The sequence below is a fragment of the Cyprinodon tularosa genome, unplaced genomic scaffold (genome assembly GCF_016077235.1).
Source record: "Cyprinodon tularosa strain WSP-4 unplaced genomic scaffold, ASM1607723v1 ctg13, whole genome shotgun sequence".
Taxonomy (NCBI): Eukaryota; Metazoa; Chordata; class Actinopteri; order Cyprinodontiformes; family Cyprinodontidae; genus Cyprinodon; species Cyprinodon tularosa.
Window position 1 is genome coordinate 2,337,038 of NW_024038114.1, and position 24,323 is coordinate 2,361,360.

Genomic DNA, 24,323 nt, shown 5'->3' on the forward strand with positions numbered 1-24,323 from the left:
TGGATACAGCATTTAAATTATGGCTCAGCAATGGACTAAAACATGCAAGAGTTATTTTTAGAGACGTATGCTTATGCCATTCAAGCAGCTGGAAAATGAGTATAATCTCACCAGTTTGCATTATTTCAGATATTAACAGGTGCGTGTCTTCATTCGGAAACATCTTCCTTCTTTTCCGTTAATCTCATCAAATGACTGGATAGACAGATGGTTGGAGTAAGATGTATATCAAAGAGGAGTGAACAGATTATATGAGGATATCCAGAGGATCATTCACTTTGGCATATTAAGACAGAGTAGGAAGAGGAATTGGGATAGGGGGTGTCGGACAGCCTCTGGCAAAGCACAATTAAGAAAATACACTTAGAAAATGTTTGCTCCACTTTAAGCTGCTAAACATGCTTCATCTGTCAAAGAGAAAGCTTGCCAAAATATACCTGGAAGTCGATCCGACTTGCTCCCGATGCTGTCAGGCTCCAGATACCCTCCATCATATGTTCTGGGCATCCCCAAAGTTGATACAGTTCTGGTCTCTTATGTTTTACAAATTTTCTTACATTTGTGACAGAGAGATAAGCACCTAAATTGCTGTATTTGATGTGACCCCTGAAGGGATGATGATATTGGATGTACATCAGATGCCACTGCATTTTCATCTCTGTTGGCCAGACGTCTTATTTTTTGTGAGTAGAAGTCAGAGAGGCCTCACACACATAGGCGATGGGTTGAGGATGTAATGGCACATTTAAAACTCGAGAAAATGAAGCTCATGAGCAGGGGATCAACCTAGAGGTTCTATAAGGTCTGGCAGCCATTTCTAAAATATTTTCAGTTACAATTTCCTGCTGGAAACAGTAAGATATAATTGAATCATAGGCTCTGTAACCCTACTGTAACATTTCAGTATTAATCTATCCACTTCTATTATTAATTGTCACAGCAAGAGTCAATACCCTACAAGCTGTTTTACGAAAGTTAATGTATACGGTAAGTTTATTTGTAGGTTAAATGCATCTGGAAACGATATTATTTTGTCACTTACTGATACCAAACGTAGTGCAATCAGATATCAGTCTAAACTGTGGAGACACTGGTATTCCTGTCTTCTTAAAGTTCCTATTTAGTCGATAATGGTACTAGTATTGCGTTTTTTATCATTAACTATTTTTATCTTATTTTATGTATGTATTTATTGGACCATGAGTCCGGAATAAAGTTTATCTATCTATCTATCTATCTATCTATCTATCTATCTATCTATCTATCTATCTATCCATCCATCCATCCATCCATTACTTCACTTACAAGCTTCTTATTTACATATGTTACCTGATTTTTTTTTTCTTCCTATGTTACTGTCATTTTGTACAAGTGTTGTTCTGTTGTTGCTTTATATGTACAATTCAAAACCCATTAGAAACATAAAAAAAACATGCTCAATAATACAACAAAAATTTCAATTCATGGATATTTAGTTTTATTAATCTGATTTGCACACATCTGAAACAGTAAAACTGGTGTAGTATGAAGCATAAATGTTAAATTGTAACATCAAAAGCAGCTGGACAGAGACGAGCTGCAACTTCCTTACAACAGGCACGGCAACAAGGCTTGGAGTATGCATTTTATTTGTGTCATCTTGTGATTCAGTAGAAGCCATTCAAAATGGCCCTTCCCAGTCAAAAGCTGGTCGAATGGCAGCCTACTTTCCTTTTCAACTTCCAGCCACTGGGCTTCTCCTGGATGGGCATATTTTTTTTACTCTGACTCCACCCTTTCACTGAATTACAGGGACTGACCAGGAGATAACACTTCTCTTTAGATCTTAATGTTTACAAATCATGACAGAAAGAATATTTTAGTGCAAAGATTGATGTTTAAAAAGTAATTGTAGAGGACCACTCAAGGGCCCATCAAGCAAAGTGGGGAAATTTTGATTGGCTACCACAGTACAGTTGTGAAAACTTACATTGCCTGTCAAAGTACTTGTACTTTGATTGCATATCAACCAGATTTTCAATTAATGCAGACTATAAGGACTTTAAAAACTCTACTCCACTGAAACTCTGAGAGAGGCCGCCATTTTGTTAAGTATGTTTTTATGTCTCCAGTTAGTTTGGGTTCATTCATCAAAGACTAGAAATGTACACAAATAAGCTTTAACAGGAAAGAGCAGAATCAAGAAAAAAAAACTTTTCTTAGGCAATTTAACAAAACTTAGATCTTTTCTGGAAATGATTACCACACAAAAGTTTTCATCTTACACTTGAAAACTTATTAGAAGTTTAAAAGTTAACTTATGAGTTAATTTTTTATTTAAGAAATATTTACATTACATATACACAAGAAAACTTTTTTTTGTGTGAAATATGCTGTAACATTTCTACTCAAGAGAGGCTGTTGGACTAAATTAACTAAACATTTTCCACAGATCATACATCACTAAGGCTTCTAGCCTGAGCAAATCCTCTTATTTACAGTTGCCTTACTTTTTAGCAAACTGGTGAAACTTCACTGCGGTTGATTCAATTGGCTCTCTTCTCTATAAATCCTTAATGAAAAGGGCCTCTCATCTGTGTCAATCATGGTGTTTAAGTTTAAAATCTCCATGCAATGTTTTTCCCGATAACTAGCATGAGACAGAATTCTCACCGGTATGAGTTTTCATATGAAGATTTAGATTACATTTTTTACAGAAAAGTTTCTCACAGATCTTGCACGCATACGGCTTCTCCCCAGTGTGAATTCTCATGTGAACTGTGACATGCCCTTTTTTACGGAAACGCTTGTCACAAACCATGCATGAGAAAGGCTTCTCACCGGTGTGAATCTTCATGTGAACGGTTAAATGATATCTTTCACGGAAACGTTTTTCACAAACCATGCAAGAGAAAGCCTTCTCCCCTGTGTGAGTTCTCATGTGAACAGTTAAATGACATTTTTCACGGAAACATTTTCCACATAACTTGCATGAGAATGGTCTCTCTCCTGTGTGAATATTTAAATGTTCAGTCAAGCTGAGTTTGTAATGGAAACTTTTTCCACACAATGAGCAGGAGAAAGGCTTTTCACCTGTGTGAGTTCTCATGTGGGCGGTCAAGTGACTTTTTTGAATGTAGGACTTGTTGCAAACCATGCATGAAAAAGGCCTCTCACCTGTGTGAGTTCTCATGTGAACAATAAGAAAATCTTTTTTACAGAACGTTTTTTCACAAATCTCACAGGAGAAAGGCTTCTCACCTGTGTGGATTTTCATGTGTAAAGTTAAACAACCTTTTCGACTAAGGCTTTTCCCACAAATCTTACAAGTAAAAGGCCTCTCTCCAATGTGAATTTTCATATGATCCGTTAATTTACTTTTGTCACAGAAACGATCCCCACAAATATTGCATAAGAAGGGGTTGTCCCCTGTGTGACTGCTCATGTGAAGTTTTAAACGACCTTTACGACAAAAGGTTTTTGAACAAAACTCACAAGTGTATGGCTTTTCACCCGTGTGGGTTAGCATGTGACGGCGTACATCGGCTTTTAGACGGAAACTTTTCCCACAAACCTTGCACAAAAAAGGCCTCTCACCAGTGTGAATGCTCATGTGATCAGTCAATATGCATTTCTGACTGAAAGCTTTTCCACAAATCTTACACGAGAAAGGCTTCTCACCCGTGTGGGTTCTAATATGTACAGTTAAATGCTCTTTCCGACCGTAACTTTTTCCACAAATGTTACATAAATAAGGCCTCTCGTCTGTGTGATTTTTCATGTGTTTAGTCAATAGGCAGTTTTTGGGAAAATTTCTATTACAAATTCTACAAGAATACACTTTTTGGATCCCATTTTCTTTTGTATTCTTAGCATTGTCCTTATGCTGCCTAGATTTCTGTTTTCGCTGTACATTTCTTTTTGATGGCGAATCTTCATGATAGTTTCCTACTTGCTCTTGGACCTCAGCCTGTGCAGGGTACTGACAGATGAGCTGTCTGTTTAATTCAGAGTGGTATTTTTGATCACCAATAGGTGTGATTGTGAAGACATCACTCTCCAACTTCACCACAACTTCATCTTTATCTTGACTGTTGTCCTCTGCTTTTATCTCGTGATACTCTACCTCATCTTGCTCCACCTTTATCTCCTGATACTCCAACTCATCCTGCTCCTCTTTTATCTCCTGATATTCTATCTCATCCTGCTCTATTTTGATCTCCTGATATGCTAGTTCATCATGCTCTACTTTTATTTTCTGGTATGATAGCTCCTCTTGCTCTTCTTTTATCTCCAGCTCCTTCTCCTCTTCTTTTATCCTGAGCGGTTCTACTTCCTCTTGGTCCAAGTTAGAGGAACCTTCTTGATTAAAGACCTCTTCCTTCACGACAGATATCTGTGGGGTGTCTGGATAGGCAAACAGAAAAGAATTTGAAAATAAAGGTCAGAAAATCATCTTAAAAACTGTACAGGAAAATGTTGCAATGTTTAAACTTGACTGAATAAATAAGCTCTGTAAAACTGTAACAACCAAGGGTCAAAACAGGACAGGCAGCTACCAGTTATTTTAGTTATCGATTAACCTGATGATTCCCTTTTAGATTAATTTTCAAAAAATAAAACATTTATGTAGTCTTCATATCTCAGTACATAAATGTTTTGAGCTTGGAAAAGATTAGGCATTTTATATGGGTTGTAAATCGTAAAAATGTAAAAGTTCATTAAAAGGTTGTATGACGTGACAAACTCAGACAAGCCTTTGGTCAAACCTTTGACTGTTGGCCACTTTTAGAGACATTTTGTATATTTTTACTGAAAAATATCTTTAAAATAGACTTTTTATTTGACACTTTTTATTTAAAACATTGTTTGATAAGCAGAGTGACACCTCAGTAGTTCAGTACTGATTCATCTTTAGGCCTGTAGCCTATTTTCCTGAATGTACTTCAGGTCAGAAGTTCTCACGCCGTTCAGTGGATTTGACATGAGCCCCATTTACACTACCCTTTTCAAACTTTGCCGAGATAACCGAGAATTCTCATGTGAACTGAGATAACTGTTGAGTGTGTGGCAGGCACAACTGAACCGGATTGTGCCAGACACAACGAACCACGCTAAAGTGGCACTAGTTCAACAGTAGGGCTTGGCATGGTTCGGTTCTGGCCTGGTTCTCAGATTACAAAGAGCACATGAGTAGACCGCATCATCTCCTTACAGTCAGCCTCTTTAATCATGAAACTTCAGACATTCATGAAAATACTAGTTTCCCTACTATTGTTTGTCGTATTCACTTCCCAAAAGCAGACCCTGTCAAGTAAATTCAGGGCTGCCTCCTTCTCCTGACTCTCCACAGACAACGAAATATTGCAAATTCTAACAAAACATAACTTCTTGAATGTTACGGGCGCCGCCATGTTGGTTTGCTTGTTTACCTCTAGAGAGCAGTAGTACTGTAGATCGTCACTAGGAGGTGAGGAACCATGCTAGCGTGATGTGTAAATGATCTTAAGGAACCGAGCTCAACACGATTAATTGATCCAATCTAAGCACAGATCGGTTTTCAGAAGGTAGTGTAAATGGGGCTTTTGTGACTCTGTTGTGGAATCAGCCATCTTCTATGGAGCTGTGTGTTGGAGCAGTGCCTTATATGTAGCTGAGAGAAAGCGGCTGGATAAGCTGATCAGGAAGGCCAGCTCTGTGATTGGATGCCCTCTGGACTCAGTGCAGGAGGTGGGAAACAAAGGATCCTAACTAAATTAACATCTCTGTTGGATAATGACTCCCACCCCATACATGAAGCTGTTGCAGAACTGGAGAGCTCCTTCAGTGACAGACTGCTGCACCCTAAATGCACCAGCGAGCGTTATCACAGATCCTTCCTCCCAGCATCTTGACTGAGTAGCTGTTATCTAATGGTGCTAATGATGCTCCTGCACTGAGTCCGGAGGGCATCCATTCACAGAGCTGGCGTTCCTGATCAGCTTATCCAGCGCCTTTCTCTCAGCTACAGATAAGCCACAGGTCCAACAGAAGGCTCCATAAAAGATGGCTGATGCCACAATAGTCATAGAAGTCTCATTCAGCAATAAGACTACTGCTCTACTTACATTAGCTGTTAAGACTTTATAACCACTGCTGATCCAAGCCCATTTAATAAGCCTTTTTGACCCCAGCTTTTAATTGCAGTTTCCCCCTTTATTTTAGATGGTCTGTTGTATTTCATCACAATTATTCATGCTCAATTTATATACCAACATTTTTCTGCTACTGTAAATCTTTCTTTACTTGCTGCAAATGAATTGCCTAAATGAAAGACAGTAAAGCTTTATGCAATTCAATTTATTCAATTGCGCATCGCTTAAATATATCCAAGCCCTGTTAATTTGACATTTACAGGTTTGATCTCTTATGATACAGAAATACTGGCAAGCGGAATTAAACAGGACATTTTTTATTCAAACGATTGAGTATTCAGTTTTCCTCCCAATTTCAACAAGCAATGAGCAGGGCCGGAGCTAGATGGGGGGCCAGGGGTGGCCATGGCCCCCTTTAGCCAAACATTGTCCACCCCTAAGGCCAGCCCTACCATTTTTCCCTTCTAATACAGATGGTTGCAGCAGTAAAATTCTCAATTGGAAAATTCAAAACATTTAAATTTTTCATACATTAACAATTACTTGACAACAAAAACGCTTTTGTTAATTATGCACATCAATGTGCTAATATTAAAGATGATAAGTACAGAATTCATGCTCTTTTCAGAACTAGATTTTGATGATGTGTCTCTGCAAGTCATCTAGGAGTCTTCAGTAAAATCATAGATAACTATTATAGTAAAAACTAGGGCTGGGTAAAAAAATCGATTTAATCGATTTTGAATCGATTCCTTTACATTTTTGCTAAATCGATGTCTAGGGTATGAGATCGATTCACTTTATAGTGACGCGCATGATGTTCACATTCACATGAGCAGGAAAGATGCACTCAAGATTACTTCAAGCCAGACAGCTGCAAATATAGCTAATAGGTTGACTGAAGACATTAACAAATGGATGCTGACCAGAAAACACCCTGTAGTTGTTACAGACAACGCTGCAAATATAGTTTGTTCAATGAAGATAATGCAGATCATGCATGTCTGCTGTGTCCCCACTGTGTCGCGTCTGCTTGCTCGATTGAGGCTTCACTTTTTCACTTTTCACAAACAAGTTTGGAAAAACGTATAAAATAGTCAATTTATGTAGATATTAGTACTTGTAAATGTTAATTTAATGCATAATGATTATTGATAAAAGTAGGTAAGTTATGACAATGGAAAAGATGTTCGCCCCAGAACTCAAATCTGAAAGAATTGTTTCCACTGCACCTTTAATCTAGAAAGCATGGATGTTGAAATATATACGTCTATTTGTTAGAAAAAGACTGCAGGAAAGTATATTTAGTGTTTATTTAGCGAATATGGACATTGTGCTTCTTCTTTTTCCTGTTGAACCAGTGTACAGATTGATGCTGAGGTTCTGGCGCCTGTCCCTGGCCACCCTTATAAAAATTTTATAGCTACGCCACTGGTAATGAGCTTTGTTTAGGACGTTTTGAACCTGGAGGTCTGAATCTCTCTTTTTTATTTTTTTTATTCATTAATAAAAGGGAAGTCTGAATCTCACAGGATTCAGACTTTAAAACAGTTTATTTCAAGTGTGAATCTCACAGGATTCAGACTTTAAAACAGTTTATTTCAAGTGGACCGTTATTATTTTTTAATCAACACACTGGGTCTCCGTAATTAATAATGCTTATAAAAGCATCACATTAAACCGCATCCAGGTGTTCTTTGATAATTGTAGGAGTGTTTCATACCATATTGCTGTGAGATCATCTTGGGGCTCCAGGAGGAATCGAGCATTCTGCTCTGATCATCAATGTTTTCTTCGGCCTTGATAAAGATTCCTTGAGTGTCCGTGAAACTGTTTGCAGTTGGACGCAACTGCGCGTCGATTAAATCTGTCTGGGACTGAACTGAAGACATTCTTCCTGCCGTTTCATCTACGAAGCCTAGATGAGTCTGTAGGGTGAATTGAGGCGGAGAAGCTGCTAATGTTGCATCCAGGCAGCCCGTCCTAATCCGCTGCTGTAATCCTTTTCCTCTCCTTTGACGCGGTTTAGCTTCCCGCTTATTGCTTCGAGACTGAAAGGAGCTGTTTTTTATTTGTTGTTAAACTGTTTAAGGTTGAACTAAAGGTGGACTTACAACAAAATCCACAGAATACATCCCCTAAAACTCTAATAATAACGCCTTCCATTCAACTGTCTAATCTCAAGCATTTTCTTCTCTCCATTTTAGTGGCGGATTAGAATCTGTAAGTGAGCACAGCGCCACCTACTGGACCGGAATGAGTAGATAAAAAAAATCACAGACAAAGGTGTTTTTTTTTTTTTTTTTTTTTACTAATTTCAACTTTTGTTTTAAGCATATAATCTCCAGAATTGTATTGTTTCATGAGGAAAATATTGAGAATCAGTTACATCAATGTTGAAGAGGTCTTACTATTACTTATTGCTGATATTTCAATTAACATAAACTGGACAGATTCTATAATATTATATTTATCACACCATAGTGTTGCATGTTTTCTCATTGTTTGAAATACCTATATATTACATCCTATATTCTAAATTTGCTGTGTTTGAGCACTCAGCATTTTTTTGTTCATGTGATTTTTTTTTAGATGGCATCAATACATTTGTTTCCTTTCACGAGATCAAGAATATTTTTTTTTTTTTTTTTTTTACAGCGCTTTTAAAATATATCTCTCACCACTGTTGTTGATGGACTGATGCTGATTACATTTTTATGGCTTAAAAAAAAAATTACCCGGTATCAATTTTCCTTGATACCAGGTCTTTTTAAGCTCTCTTGTTTAAGTGAGCTGGTACCTTTAAATTTGGCAAAGGAATTAAGAATAGATAATATAAAATAATATATTTTTTTAATAATTCAGAAATTAGGTCTGAAATCAGTTTAATTTATATATTTTTTTTCATTTCTGAAATGTATTTTTTCTATTTTTATAAAAAATGTTAACCAACATGTTAATCCTGATCACTGTGCCTTTAAATGCAGTTTTGTTTGCAATATTGAAATAATAATACAAGGGTCACTTTTGGCATTTCCTCTAATAACAAAGGATCACTCTTAACAGCACTGTACAAAACATCAAAATTTGTATGAGTTATTTTTATTAATTGACATAAGTGTATTATCAAAAGTTATGTGCCTTCCTCATTATGTTACTGGCAAACGATTCTGCTGGTAATTCTTGGTCAGTTTTTATTTAAACTTTCAAAGTGGATTAGGGTTTAATATTGTTGTACTGACTTAGCTTTTATTATTGCATTTTATTATTGCCGTGAAGTCCTTATTACTACTCAGAAATATTAAAGTAAGAAGCACAAGCGCACATAATCTTTATATTTATCATTAAGTATACCAGTCAGACGAAATGACTCCCTCTGGTGGCTGTAGAGGGTAGTGAATCTTTCCAGCCTAATGTTAAAACTCGTGATAAACATTAGAAGATGGATTACTGATATCTGCATTGTTGAAGGACACAAAAGTAAAATAAATAAATAGAAGTAATTAAAAAAATGTATTTTCACTTTTTTTTAAAATAAATTCAAGACTTCATTTTGAGAACAAAATGTATCATAAGGAAAGGTACAAAACTGAAATTTCTCCACTCTTTCCAAGGGGCTCATATCTGCCAGCGTAGCCTCTGTTTGTGCTGACAGGGAAATAAGATATTATAAGGTCATAGATACGTTTTTATCAAATCTTCTAACTTTTTTTTAACTATAATATATCCACAGAACATCTACACTGGTTTGGAAAAAAGGTATTAATTTTACTGCAAGATATGTAGTTTATGAATAATTGTTTTATACATTTGACAGGTCCAAAATATATATTTATTTTGATTACAATTCCAACTTTAGATCAAAAAGACTGTATAAAAAGGAAAAGTAGGCTGTAGTAGCTCAGGCATACTATATGTTGCCACATATAGTAGCTCCACATATCGTAGCTCCATAATAGGGCTCAGAAACGGCTTCTTCTCCGCGCTTTAGCAGAATGATAATGATGAACACCAGTCCAGCTTTTGAGGGTTGGTGCCGACTGAAAGAACCAAAGAGCCTCAGAAACCACACAGCTATTGTTTCCCTGGACAGGATATTAAAATACGTTCTTGCTTGTTGACAGAAATGATGCTTTTTTGGGTGATTTATAGGAATTCTTACATATTATTTCTTAAAGTATAGTTAGGGAATAAATCAGACATTTTTTGGAAACAAATAAAGAATCTTTCCATTTTGCGAAGTTCTCTTAATTTAATAAATTATATGTTAAGACAAAAATCATAGGTTTGATACAATTACTGTCAAATTTGTTTAAATTTAATCAGTTTTCATGGCTTCATCTTCTTCCACAGGTTGTACCCAAGAGTCCTGATCATTGTGAGTTGTGATGTGTTTTGTTAGGTGCCATTTTATTCTGTAACTCTTTCCACAGGTCACACAGGAGAAAGGCTTCTCGCCTGTGTGAATCCTCATGTGATCAGATAAATGGCACTTTCGAGTAAACCCCTTTTCACAAACCTCACATGAAAAAGGCCTCTCACCCGTGTGAGCTCTCATGTGTGCAGCCAAATAACTTTTTTGTCTGAAACCTTTTCCGCAAAGATTGCACAGAAAAGGCTTTTCCCCTGTGTGAGTTCTCATGTGAACGGGTAGGGAGCTTTTTCTCCAGAAGCCTTTTCCACAGACCTCACATGAGAAAGGCCTCCAACCAGGGTGAGAGGTCATGTGAAGAATTAAAGAGCTTTTTTGACTGAAAGGTCTTCCACAAATATCACACGAGAAAGGTTTTGCATCCCGGTGAACTCTGAAGTGAATAATTAAAGAGCTTTTTTGACTGAAAGTGTTTCCACAAATCTTACAGGAGAAAGGCTTCTCACCTGTGTGAGTCCTCATGTGAACAGTTACATGCCCTGGTTGGCTAAAACCTTTTCCACAGATCTCACATGAAAAAGGCCTCTCGCTTGTGTGATTTTTTAAATGTTCAGTCAATAAGCTGTTTTCAATAAACCTTTTATCACACATCCCACAAGAATACGAATGTTGATCCTGAGTTGTTTGGGGCCCATTTTGTTTTGTACAATCAGCGCTGACATTTGGCTGTCTAGATTTCAAACACCTCTTATTTTGCTTCAACTCTTTATCTCTTTTTGATCCTAAGTATTTATGATTCTTCCCTTTGTGATCCTGGGGCTGGGAGGTAAGTAGCTCTCTACTGAATTCTTGTTGGTATTTTTGATCGCTCATAGGAGTCACCAAGAAGATATCAGTCTCCAGCTTCACTACAACATGATCTTTATCTTCGCTGTCCAGTTCTTCTTTTATCAGCTGTTGTTGAAGCTTTTCCTGATCCTCATTTATCTCCCAAAGTACTTTGTCTTCATGGTGAGGAGACATTTCATCCGGCTCATCTTTAATCTCCTCGTGTTTTATCCTTTGATGTACTTCCTCACTTTGCTCTTCTTTTATCTGATGAAATGCAAACTCCTCTTGCTCAACTTTTATCTCCTGATATTCCAGCTCTTCTTGCTCTCCCTTTCTGCTCAGCTGTCCTCCTTCTTCCTGTTTTAAACAACAGCTGCTTTTTAAGTTAAAAATATGCTCTTCTTCAGTAATCTCTTCTTTTACAACATCCTTTAAAGGGAAGTCTGAAATGGAAAATGGAAAGAAAGAAAATAAGGGTCAAAATAGAGCTTAAGAGAGCCTTTTTCTACTATAATTTTCAAAAACTGTAAAGGAAAATGTTGTGTAGCTTAAACTGAACTGGATTTTCTGCTGAAACTATTCTGAAACCAGAGCTTTATTTGCTTTCATTTTATTATCTTCATATTGCTGTTTCTTTTTTTTTTTTTTTAAAGAGGCTGCAATAAATTCCTCTGTGCAGGAAGGTTAATGTGCTGCATACATCCTAAAAGGCAGCTTGAGAATATAAGGTCAGGAAAGTGAGACAGAAAAACAGTAAAAGTTATTAAAAGGGTGAATAAAATCATACCAGAAGCAAGCAAACTTGTTTATCCAGTCAAAGAGAGATACCCATAAAGGGTGAACATCTATGCCATTTAAGAAATGTTTTAACCGAAATAATAAGTATTTCTAATCATTTGATTTTATTTTGCTTCCTCTTCTTTATGCTTTTTGAATCGTTTTAATTTAATCAATTCTAAGCTAGAAATGAAAAATGTTTCCACACAGCAGACATGTTGAGAAATAAAACTTTAGTTACATTCCCATTGTTTGCATGTAAGTTGACTGATTTTTTTTCAATGATTTTTTCATGATTTTTCATTACAGCAGCTTTGAAGACATTGATGTCTGTCTTTGTGGTGTTTCTAGTGTAAAATGTATCTATCTGCTGACATATTCTGATAAAAGATGGCTTGCTACTTGCTACATATGACATGTTGTGTCATATTGACTGTTAATATAGAGTAGAAATGTTACACATTCAGTAATAAAATGTCACAGGGGATGGTATGGGGGGATGATTTTTAAGATTTTTTTTTAAGAAGGAGGATGTCATCCTTCCTCATCTCCAGTACTGGTTTTTACTGAGGGTGTTTCATACCTATTCGGTGTAATATTATCTGGGGTGTCCGTCTGAAATCTGGCAGTCTGCTCTGATCATCCGTTTCTTCTTCAGCCTTTTCAAAGTCAGTAAATGTTTCTTCAGCAGGAGTAACCGCCATTCTTTCCATGGTATCCTCTATGTATTTACAGCCCAAATGCGTTTCTCCAGGATGATCTGAGGAAAAATAAAAGCTGCTCTGATCATAGTTGTAGTCCTCTTCTTTAACGTGTGTTAGGGTGTAACTAACTAGTGCGTCACCATCGCTTTGTTGGAATGTTGATCAAGAAAGAAATTAATTTATTTATTTTTTAAAACGCAACAGCTGTGTGCTGGTCGGTAAATAACTGTCTCGGGAAAAAAAGCTACTGCCGCAATGACATTTCTCAACTTCATATCTCGTCCATTTTCTGATTTTCTTTTCTTTTACGGAAGCAGTACTGCCCCGCTTCCGGTTTTCGTTCAGAAGAGGATGGAAAACAAACTGTGATGGAGCGTACCGCCCCCTACTGGACAAAAATAATACGAGTTAAAAGGAAAAGTATAAATAATAATAATAAAAATAATAATAATAATAGCTGTGTTTTTTAATATACATTATAGAATATTATTTCCTAAAATATCTAAACAATATTCTGATTATAGATACATTTTTCATTACAGGCTCAACTCTTTATAGGGCACTCGGTGAAATACTTTGAAAATCAACATTTCAATCCAATAGTGTTATTGGAATCCAGGAAAATACCTTATACCTTTGTAAATTAAAAAAAATATGGATATTTTGATGGTAAAAAAGAATGTCAATGTAATAACAAGAAACGCCAGCTTGCCCGAATATATTAAGAAAAATATCTATTTGAAAAAAAAACATTTATTTGGTACAACATAACCTTAGAGGCATTCATGCTGATACTGGAACTGACATTTTTTAGTTTTTAAACCTAAATATAATTGTTAACTAGGGTTATAATTTTTTTTAATTTACTTTTTAACATTTTACCTTTTTCTTGACTTTTTTTCAAACTTAATTTACAGGGGGGGGACTCAATTTGTAAGGGGTATGCAGGTAATCCAAAAAGGTAATTTGCGCTATGAAGGGTTAAATGGTCATCTTCTTCTTATTGTTTTAAGTGTCTTCAAAAGGCTGTGGGGAGGTTTATTTGGCTACTGGCTGCAGCAGGGAGAGGTGAATCTCAAAGAAAAATCAGTGTAGTTTTTTTTTTTTTTCATTACAAGAGGAGAATTAAAAGATGCTCTTACAAGTGTGATTATAGGTCCGATTGGATGTAAAAGATATAGGAAACTTCGAGTTTATCAAGGAAATCCTGCTCCTTACCATTTAGCTTTGTTGAGACACCCTCACTATGCATATAAAGAATTTATTTGTTTAAACACCAGGAAACTCACTTTGAAGGACTATTCTGTCATATTTATGCAATGATGTGTAATGAGTTGACCATAAAAGCAACGCTATTTATTTGTGTTTAAACCAGTTATGGAATAAAGTATATCTTGATACAACTCTTCCCATTTCCCATGTGATACCTATATTGCAGATTTGATTATTGACTAATACCTATATAGATTCGATACAATATCAGTAAAAATCATGCTTACTTTTATTCCTCATCTTGTAATAATACAATTCATTAAGGTTTGATCAAGTGAGATTACTCTAACATAGAATAAAAGACAACAAAAATAGGTAAGAGAACAACTGAACCATTTATTATCAGCCAGTGGGTTACATAAACTTTAAACAGAAGTGAAGTGTTTCTGGTTCAAAAACATTAGCATGCTATTGTTGGAAGCTGGAGAAGTACCTCTCTTCTCCAGCAGAGTCTGCCGTGGATCCTCCTGAGCAGAGCCCTCTGCACAGCTGCTGCTCGTTACCATCATCAGGAGGACCCACTACTTAAGCTGTCTTCAGACCTTGCCTCAACGCTGCAGTGTTGAGCCAGTTGGTTAGCACCTAAGCCCAGAACCTCTGAGAACTTTGCTTACTCTGAGATCCTGACAGGATCCTAATCTTGTCTCTGTCTTTCCAGGAAAACCTGATCTTCCTCCGTGAAGCTCTGGTAGAGCTTAACCCGCCGAGCCTGCCCTCAGAGCCAAACCTGAAGACTTCCTCGAGTTCCCATGCAGCTCTGGACATGAGAGCTGGAAACCCAAACTCAAGGTCAGCTACCTACCTAGAAGCAAGACGCTGAAGCAGCTAACGGACTCTGCAAGTCAGACTCTCTCCAGTTCCAACATCCTTCCTCTCCAAGCTCAATTCAAGGACCCTCAAGGTACAAACCAGAAGCAATCCAAGAACAACCCTCTAAGAGTCCAATTAACCAAACTGTCTTCCTCACAGACTCCGGTGAACCCGCTTTCCCAGGACCAGAACCTGAACACTACATTAACATTGTATTCAATAAACTCTGTTAACTTTTCATCTGTTTCCTGTGTCGTGGTGTTCTGCATTATTGGGTCACATTCGTGTACCGATCATGACAGAACACTGCGGCCAAACACAAGGCCCAGCAGAACACATCCGCCGTCGATTGGAGGAGCAAGATGCACAAATTAATGGACAAGCTCAGACTCTCCGTGAGTTATACTGTCTCGTGGAAACTAACAATCAAAAGCTTCAGAGCTATGCTAATTTCATGAACAGTGCTAACGCCACACCGGCAGCGCAACCTTTTCCGGGTCCAGTTCCCCCTCCGAGGTCACCAGCAGTGACGTCATCAGAGTTCCGCCCAAGCCTTCCTGAGAAATTATCTGGTAGTATGAAGGATTGCAGAGGATTTTTATTTCAGTGCAGATTATTGTTCCAGAACTCTCCAAACAGCTTTTCGACGGACTTTAAGAAAATAACCTTTATTCTCTCTCAACTAACAGGAAGAGCTTTGGAGTGGGCCCAGGCCAGATTTCCCTCAGATGAAAGTCTCAACTGCCGATACTCTGATTTCATTTCTGAATTCTCCCAGGTTTTTAATCAGGAAACTGATCAAACAATTGACTCTCGTGCTCTTTTCAGTATTAAGCAGGGAAACTCATCTGTGGCTGATTTTTCGATCAACTTCCGGGTTAAGGCAGCAGCTTCCGGATGGAATCAAAGTGCTCTGAAGGGAGCTTATTTCATGGCCTTAAATGAGAATATTAAAGACGAACTGGCAACTCTCGACGAGCCAGCCTCCCTTGAGGATCTAATCAAACTGACAATTAGATTGGACAACAGAATTAGAGCCAGAAGCAGCTCCAAGTTAAGAAATTCTGGGTCTCATGCCTCTACATCTGCTTCAAATACTATGACTGTTTCTTCTCCTCCCTCAGAGCGACCAAGAGCCCAGTCCCTCCCTCTGCCTTTTCAGGCTTCACATTCTGATGGTGTGGAGGTCGAACCTATGCAGGTGGGACACACTCGGCTTACTCCTGAGGAGAGACAAAGACGTTTTTTGAGCAGACTTTGCATCTATTGTGGTGAAAGTGGACATTTCATTGCTTCCTGTCCGGCTAAATCAAAAGGCAGGGCCCGCCAGAGGATCTGAGGAGTCTGGCGGGCCAAACCAACTCTAAGAAATCTCCTCGATTGATGCTTCCTGCCACTTTGTTTTGTGATAATCAGAACCTCTCCTTTTCTGCCTTTATTGACTCAGGCTGTGAACGGAACCTCATAGACTCTAACCTTGTTCAACAGTTGATGATTGAAACTGTTCCCCTTTCTCAACCTCTCCGTGTCTCTGCCATTGATGGGAAAGATCTCCACCAAGTTACTCAAACTCAACCCCTCGAGCTCCTCCTCTCAGGTAACCATCGTGAAACTATCAAATTTTTTGTCATTCCCTCCGCATGTTCCCCGTTGGTGCTCGGATTCGAATGGCTGGAGAAACACAATCCAAGCATTAATTGGACTGAACGTCACGTGGAGGCATGGTCTACGTCATGCCATGAGACTTGTCTTCGGTCGGCAGCCCCCGTGGTGGGGCCTCCTAGAGGGGGGGGAGAGATGGACTCTCCTGACCTATCTTCAGTTCCCTTTGAGTACCATGACTTGGCCCCGGTCTTCAGTAAGGTCAGTGCTATGTCCCTTCCACCACATAGACCATATGACTGTGCAATTGAGTTGTTACCTGGAGCACCGTTACCCAGCAGCCGTTTATATAACATCTCCAAACCAGAACGAGAGACAATGGAGAAGTATATTAACGAGTCTTTAGCTGCTGGAATTATTCGCCCGTCCTCTTCTCCTTCGGGTGCTGGTTTCTTTTTTGTTGGCAAGAAGGATGGTTCATTAAGACCATGCATTGACTACAGAGGGTTGAACCAAATCACTATAAAGAATAAGTACCCTCTACCTCTCCTAGCCTCAGCTTTTGAACCTGTTCAGGGGGCAACAGTCTTCACCAAACTGGATCTGAGAAACGCATATCATCTCCTCAGAATCAGAGAAGGTGATGAATGGAAGACTGCTTTCAAGACACCATTAGGTCAGTTCGAGTACCTGGTGATGCCGTTTGGTTTAACAAACGCCCCCGCCTGCTTTCAAGCACTAGTGAATGATGATCTCAGAGATTTTTTTAAATGTGTTTGTCTTTCTCTATATAGACGACATACTCATTTATTCACGGAACTTAACTGATCACAAGAAACATGTCCGCCTGGTGTTACAGAGGCTTCTGGAGAACAAGTTATTCGTCAAGGCAGAAAAATGTGAGTTCCACAAACCATCAGTGACCTTTTTGGGGTTTGTGCTCGAGGGCGGGCAGGTTAAGCCTGCTGAGGACAAGATAAAGGCGGTATTGGACTGGCCGATTCCTGAAACTCGAAAACAGCTTCAAAGGTTTTTGGGGTTCGCCAATTTTTACCCTCGTTTCATTAGAAATTATAGCCAGACGGCTCAACCTCTGACCTCTTTGACTTCGGTTAAGAGGAATTTTCAATGGACTCCCGAAGCTCAGTCTGCTTTTGACAAACTGAAATCTTTGTTTTCCAGAGCACCGGTGTTAATCCAGCCTGACCCTTCTAAACAGTTCATCCTGGAGGTCGATGCTTCGGATTCTGGCGTTGGAGCCGTCCTTTCCCAGAGACTCGACTCAGATCAAAAGATTCATCCATGTGCCTTTTTCTCTCGCAGACTGTCATCAGCAGAACAGAACTACGGTGTTGGAGATCGAGAACTATTAGCCATCAAATTGGTGTTGGAGGAGTGGAGACACTGGTTAGAGGGAGCTGAGCACCCGGTTCTAGTCTGGACAGATCACAAGAACCTTGCTAGCATCCAGTCTGCCAAACAGGCCAACCCTCGTCAATCCAGGTGGTCCATTTTCTTCTCCAGATTTAATCTCGTTATCTCCTACAGACCCGGATCAAAGAATGTGAAACCAGACTCCCTCTCGCGCCTATACTCCGTCGATCAACCCGAGACACCAGAGCCAGTCCTCCCGGCCTCTTGTACTGTGGGAGTCGTGAACTGGGAAATCTCCGATCTCATTAACTCCGCCCTGGCCACGGAACCCGACCCAGGTAACGGTCCGGCTAACAGAACTTATGTTCCGTCTTCCGTCAGGTCCAGGCTCATTCAATGGATGCACACAGCCAAATTCTCGGCCCACCCTGGAGTCAGTAGAACCATCGCTCTCATCACCAGACGCTTCTGGTGGCCCACTCTCCACAGGGACGTAAGGGAATATGTGCTGGCCTGCCCCATTTGTGCTAGAAACAAGGCCTCGCATCTGCCACCCTCTGGTCTGCTACAACCTCTTCCGATCCCTTCACGTCCATGGTCCCACATTGCCATAGATTTCGTCACTGGTCTCCCCGTCTCTCGAGGTATGTCCACAATACTCACCATCGTTGACCGTTTTTCCAAGTCCTGTCATTTAGTCCCTCTCAGGAAGCTCCCCTCGGCGTTCCAGACTGCTCAGCTTCTCGTGAAACACGTCTTCAGATTACATGGCATTCCCCAGGAAATCCTATCAGACCGTGGTCCTCAATTTATCTCACAAGTTTGGAAAGCCTTCTGTTCAGCTCTGGGCTGTAAGTCTGCTTTGACTTCAGGTTATCATCCACAATCCAACGGCCAGACAGAGCGCATGAATCAGCACCTTGAATCCACCCTCCGCTGCCTGACTTCCAACAACCCCACCGACTGGAGCCTGTATCTCCCTTGGATCGAGTACGCCCATAACTCCCAGAGATCTGCTTCCACCGGCCAGTCACCATTTCAGGTCAGTCATGGATACCAACCACCACTTTTTCCCGCTGATGAAAAGGAGATAGCAGTCAGGACCATCAACCAACACATCCGCCGCTGTCAAAAGATTTGGAAGGAAACCATCACCACCCTCAACAGATCATCAGAGACCACCAAACGTTTTGCCGACTCTAAGAGACGTCCCGCTCCTGAGTACACCATCGGACAAGAGGTATGGCTGTCTACCCGGGACATTCCCCTCAAGGGAATGTCTCGGAAACTGTCTCCCAGATTCATCGGTCCGTTTAAGGTTTCCCAGGTCATCAGTCCCTCCGCAGTCCGTCTCCAGCTACCTCCGAGTCTACGCATCCATCCCACCTTTCATGTCTCTCAGGTCAAGCCCGTAGTCTCTAGCCCTCTGTGCCCGCCATCCGACTCCCCACCACCCGCCCTGGAAGTCGATGGCCATCCTGCATTTACCGTCCGTCGCATCGTGGACTCCCGTCGGCGAGGTCGCGGCTGGCAGTACCTCGTCGACTGGGAGGGCTACGGACCTGAAGACCGTCAGTGGGTTCCCGGCTCTTACATCCTCGATCCTTCCCTGATCGAGGAGTACGAGCGTTCCTGCCCATCTACTTCCTCCGGACCGCCAAGGGGCGGTCGTTGGGGGGGGGGGGGGTACTGTTGGAAGCTGGAGAAGTACCTCTCTTCTCCAGCAGAGTCCGCCGTGGATCCTCCTGAGCAGAGCCCTCTGCACAGCTGCTGCTCGTTACCATCATCAGGAGGACCCACTACTTAAGCTGTCTTCAGACCTTGCCTCAACGCCGCAGTGTTGAGCCAGTTGGTTAGCACCTAAGCCCAGAACCTCTGAGAACTTTGCTTACTCTGAGATCCTGACAGGATCCTAATCTTGTCTCTGTCTTTCCAGGAAAACCTGATCTTCCTCCGTGAAGCTCTGGTAGAGCTTAACCCGCCGAGCCTGCCCTCAGAGCCAAACCTGAAGACTTCCTCGAGTTCCCATGCAGCTCTGGACATGAGAGCTGGAAACCCAAACTCAAGGTCAGCTACCTACCTAGAAGCAAGACGCTGAAGCAGCTAACGGACTCTGCAAGTCAGACTCTCTCCAGTTCCAACATCCTTCCTCTCCAAGCTCAATTCAAGGACCCTCAAGGTACAAACCAGAAGCAATCCAAGAACAACCCTCTAAGTGTCCAATTAACCAAACTGTCTTCCTCACAGACTCCGGTGAACCCGCTTTCCCAGGACCAGAACCTGAACACTACATTAACATTGTATTCAATAAACTCTGTTAACTTTTCATCTGTTTCCTGTGTCGTGGTGTTCTGCATTATTGGGTCACATTCGTATACCGATCATGACAGCTATGGCTGCTAAATAACCTGTAGAAAGCTAAGCTTTCAGATCAGATTTGGAAAACAAAATAAACTTGGTGTTTAAAACTGTGTACATGGAAAAAACAAAAACATTGGCATTAAATGGTTCTTTGAACTGACCACTGACTTTTGAATTATGGTCCAGCCCTAATTCCTAGGGTGCTAATTTTACTCCAATTACAAGCTTAATAGCTTCAAAGGTGGCTCATTTGCTGTTCCTTGTAAATATAAACAACATACATATATCAGGGGTGTCCTGATACAACTTTGTATTTTCTGATGCCATACCAATATTGCAGTTTTAAGTATTGACTAATATCAACATTACTCCGATACCCCATCAGCATTAATCAAACGCTTTTATTACTTATTTTGTGGGTTGGAATGATAGAAAGTCAAGTAATATTTCTCAAATGGAGAACACATTCACCAAAGAGTTACAAAAACTTTACACAAAAGTAGATAGAAGCAACAGTTCTTTGAGTTTTTTAATATATCGGAGATTTACTGTATATAGAGAAGTGATTTTTTTAGGCACCAACACCGTCACACAGACTTCTCTTCGGAGTGAATTTTCTTGTGAACATTTAACGCACTCTTTCGAATGAACCGTTTTCCACAAACCTCACACCGGAAAGGCCTCTCACCCGTGTGAGTTCTTAAGTGATATTTTAGCCCAGAAGATATAGCAAATCCTCTTCCGCAAACCTTACACAAGTAAGGCTTCTCACCCGTGTGAGTTCTCTCATGTTCATTTAGCCTGGTTCTCCTAATAAACCCTTTTCCACAAACCCCACAGAGGAAAGGCTTCTCGCTCGTGTGATTTCTCTTGTGATCAGTTAGGTATTTTTTCAGAGCAAATTCTTGTCCACAGACCTCACAACAGAAAGGCTTTTGACCTGTGTGAGTAGTTAAATGGTATTTTAGCCCAGTCGTTGAAGAGAATCCTTTTCTGCAAATCATGCACGTGTACGGCAGCTTCTCATCTGTGTGAGTTCTCTCATGTTCAGTAAGCCTAGTTTTTCGAATAAACCCTTTTCCACAAACTCTACATAGGAAAGGTCTCTCACCTGTGTGAGTTTTCAGGTGATCCTTTAGCACACCCTTTCGAACAAACCCCTTTTCACAAACCTTGCACCAAAAAGGCTTCTCACCTGTGTGAGTTTTCAAGTGACCGTTTAGCGCATTACTCGAAGAGAATCCTCTTCCGCAAACCTCGCACGAGTAAGGCCTCTCACCTGTGTGAGTTCTTTTGTGTTCTCTTAGCTTCCAATTCTGAGTAAAACTTTTCCCGCAAACCCCACACAGGAATGGCTTCTTTTCCATGTGAATTTTTAGATGATGTTTTAGCCCACACTTTATAAAAAAGCCTTTTCCACAAACCTCACATGAGTAAGGCCTCTCACCTGTGTGTGTCCTCATGTGAGCAGTTAAAGCAGGTCTACGAATAAAACCAATGCCACAGGTCCCACATGAGAAAGGCTTACTACCAGTGTGAGACCTGATGTGAACAATTAAAGTCTCTTTTCGAGTGAAACATTTTCCACAAAGGTCACATGCAAGAGGACTCCCATCTGTGTGAGTTTTCATGTGAACGGTTAGAGAGGTTTTATGACCACATTCCAATCCACATGTTGAGCATGCAAATGAACCAGAGTGAGTTTTCTTGTGATTAGTTAGATTACCTTTATGACTGAAAGTCTTTCCACAAAGATCACATGAGAGCACCTTCTTACCCGTGCAAGTTCTCATTTTAACAGAGATCATACAGGGTTCCTCGCTCGTGTGAATTTCCATGTGTTTAGTCAAAAGACTGTTACAAGAAAACATATTCTTGTGAGCATTCTCGCAACCTTTTGGTTTTGGGCTATACTGATGGTGAGTTTTATTTCTTGATGTCTGCTTCCTTTTTTTGTTTTTAGTTTGCTTTCCCTGGCTCTTTGAACCAGAGTTTTCATGATAATGGATATCTGCATTATGGGATTCATGAGAAAGGATTTTGTTCCCTTTTAGTTCTGGTTCAGAGTGGGATTCTTCCTTATTTATAAGAATCCCTGTCATGGTATCAGTTTCCTGTTTTAATACACTCTGACTAATGTGGAGTTTGTTCTGCTCCCCCTTTATCTGCTGACATTCTCGCTCCTCCTTCTCCCCCTTTAGCTGCTGATGTTCTCGCTCCTCCTGCTCTGCCTTTATCCCCTGACAGTCTTGTTCCTCTTGTTCCCATTTTATCTGCAGATGTTCTCGCTCTTTGTGTTCAACCTTTATCTGCTTATGTCCTTGTTCCCCTTGCTCATCTTTAATCTGCAGGGGTTGTTCTTTCGCCAAATGGATCCCCTCTTGGTCACAGAGCAACTGGTCACCTGGATCTTCTATCTTCAAAGTGACGCCATGAAGGTCTAGAAGGGGGAAAAAGAAAGATGATATATTGTGCATTAACAACTTACAATAAAGTTTTACGTAGTATACCTAATGTTCTTCTTATGTCAGTTAAAAACAGTATATCTGATTTCTTTATTCCGAGACTCCATAAGCTTCAAATTGAGCATGTGGACATTAGAGATAATAAATGCACCAATAGGTTCTTGAATCAATATTCTATACATAATATGTACCCTGGTGGAACTAAACGTACATTTCTCTTACAACATTTTAACAAATCTACGATAACCAAAATTAGGACAAATTTTTGAATTTCCCAATTCCTCCTAAATATAAAGAATTAAAATTTAAAATAATAAATGACATATATCCTTCAAATGAGCACTTAAGAGAGAGATTTTAATTCAATGTTGGGAATTGTGGTTTCTGTACAAGTCAATTTGAAACTATTAATCATATGTTAAATGAATATAAAGAGTAAGAAACCTATGGGATCAACTTCAGATCCTTCTATCTTCTAGATCTATAAATGTGGACTTTAATTCCTTACAAATAATTCCGTTTGGTTTATATATTAATGAAAAAAGGTGGAATTCTTAGTTAATACTTTGAGGATTATAACCATATATTATATCCATAAATGTTGTTATGCAAAATGCTCCCTCTCATTCTCTGCTCTCAAAAACGAACTTTCCTCCCGATGTCTGAAAAAGACGCAGAACCTTAAAGCAAATAAATTGTCTGAATTATTGGAATAATTTCAGTTAGTCCCCCCTCCTTAATATATATATATATATATATATATATATATATATATATATATATATATATATATATACCCCCCCTTCCTCTTCCTTGTTCTAGCCTCTAATTTTTATTGGAGTTAATAGGAGTATTTGTTTCTTGTTTCTTGTAATGTTCATTATTGACGTATTTTTGAGATTGTCATTGATATTCTTTATTTTTCAAAAAAAACAAAAAAACAAAAAAAACAACCCAACAGACAATCAGCAACCCCCCCCAGTGAATAAATAGAGATCTGTCGGTTGGACTCATTTAACATGGACACGTTTGACGTTTGACGTCAGGGATCATAGGCAACAGGCTTAAAGAAGAATGTAGGGAACAGCCTGGGATCAGCTGTTTTTCTCAGCTCAGGTGTCTTGATGAAAACAAAGTAAAAGTAAGTCAGCCTGACTATAATTTGTGTTTTCTTCTCAGTTCACCAAGTTTAATTGTGATTACAAGGGAGTTACTCAGAGGAGCTCCAGATTTATAAATACAGGTTTATAATATGATTTTCTGTATTTATTTCGATTATTTACTGACTTCCTGGCATATTTATGTTTTTTCTTTTTTTTTTTCTTTTTTTTAGATGAAAAGCATCAAATGCGTAAGAAGTGCTAGCTCAAATTAAAAGATTGAGTTAATAATTTATTTATTTATTTATTTATTTATTTTTTTTTTTTTTAGATTTTATGATTAATTATTGTTCATTCCACTTTTGGACAGTCATCAATACTTATGACTGAGATGGGAACTTATGGTGAAATAAAATACACAAAGCGATATACAAGTCAAAAAAAGCTTGAGAAACACTACCCTAAACTATTTCATTCATAAACCACAGCTTCCGTTTCTTACCTGCTCGGTTTAAAACTACTTTGGGTTTCGGGGCAAAATC

General features: G+C 39.4%; 3 protein-coding genes across 3 annotated transcripts; all 3 read right to left on the reverse strand.

Annotated features, from left to right (window-relative positions):
- Nucleotides 1-1,468: 1,468 nt before the first annotated feature.
- Nucleotides 1,469-8,339, reverse strand: LOC119778066 (gastrula zinc finger protein XlCGF57.1-like). The gene is made up of 2 exons (XM_038277144.1): nt 7,837-8,339; nt 1,469-4,386 (listed from the first exon to the last, which is right to left on the reverse strand). The coding sequence occupies exons 1-2, from the start codon at nt 8,003-8,005 to the stop codon at nt 2,630-2,632; spliced, it is 1,926 nt and encodes a 641-aa protein (XP_038133072.1). The 5' UTR covers nt 8,006-8,339; the 3' UTR covers nt 1,469-2,629.
- A 1,309-nt stretch (nt 8,340-9,648) lies between these two features.
- LOC119777996 (gastrula zinc finger protein XlCGF57.1-like) lies at nt 9,649-12,797 on the reverse strand. The gene is made up of 2 exons (XM_038277000.1): nt 12,677-12,797; nt 9,649-11,759 (listed from the first exon to the last, which is right to left on the reverse strand). Exons 1-2 carry the CDS (start codon nt 12,795-12,797, stop codon nt 10,432-10,434), a joined length of 1,449 nt encoding a protein of 482 aa, XP_038132928.1. The 3' UTR covers nt 9,649-10,431.
- Nucleotides 12,798-20,768: 7,971 nt separating this feature from the next.
- LOC119778072 (zinc finger protein 615-like) lies at nt 20,769-22,079 on the reverse strand. The gene has a single exon (XM_038277156.1). It carries the CDS (start codon nt 22,052-22,054, stop codon nt 20,804-20,806), a length of 1,251 nt encoding a protein of 416 aa, XP_038133084.1. The 5' UTR covers nt 22,055-22,079; the 3' UTR covers nt 20,769-20,803.
- Nucleotides 22,080-24,323: the final 2,244 nt, after the last annotated feature.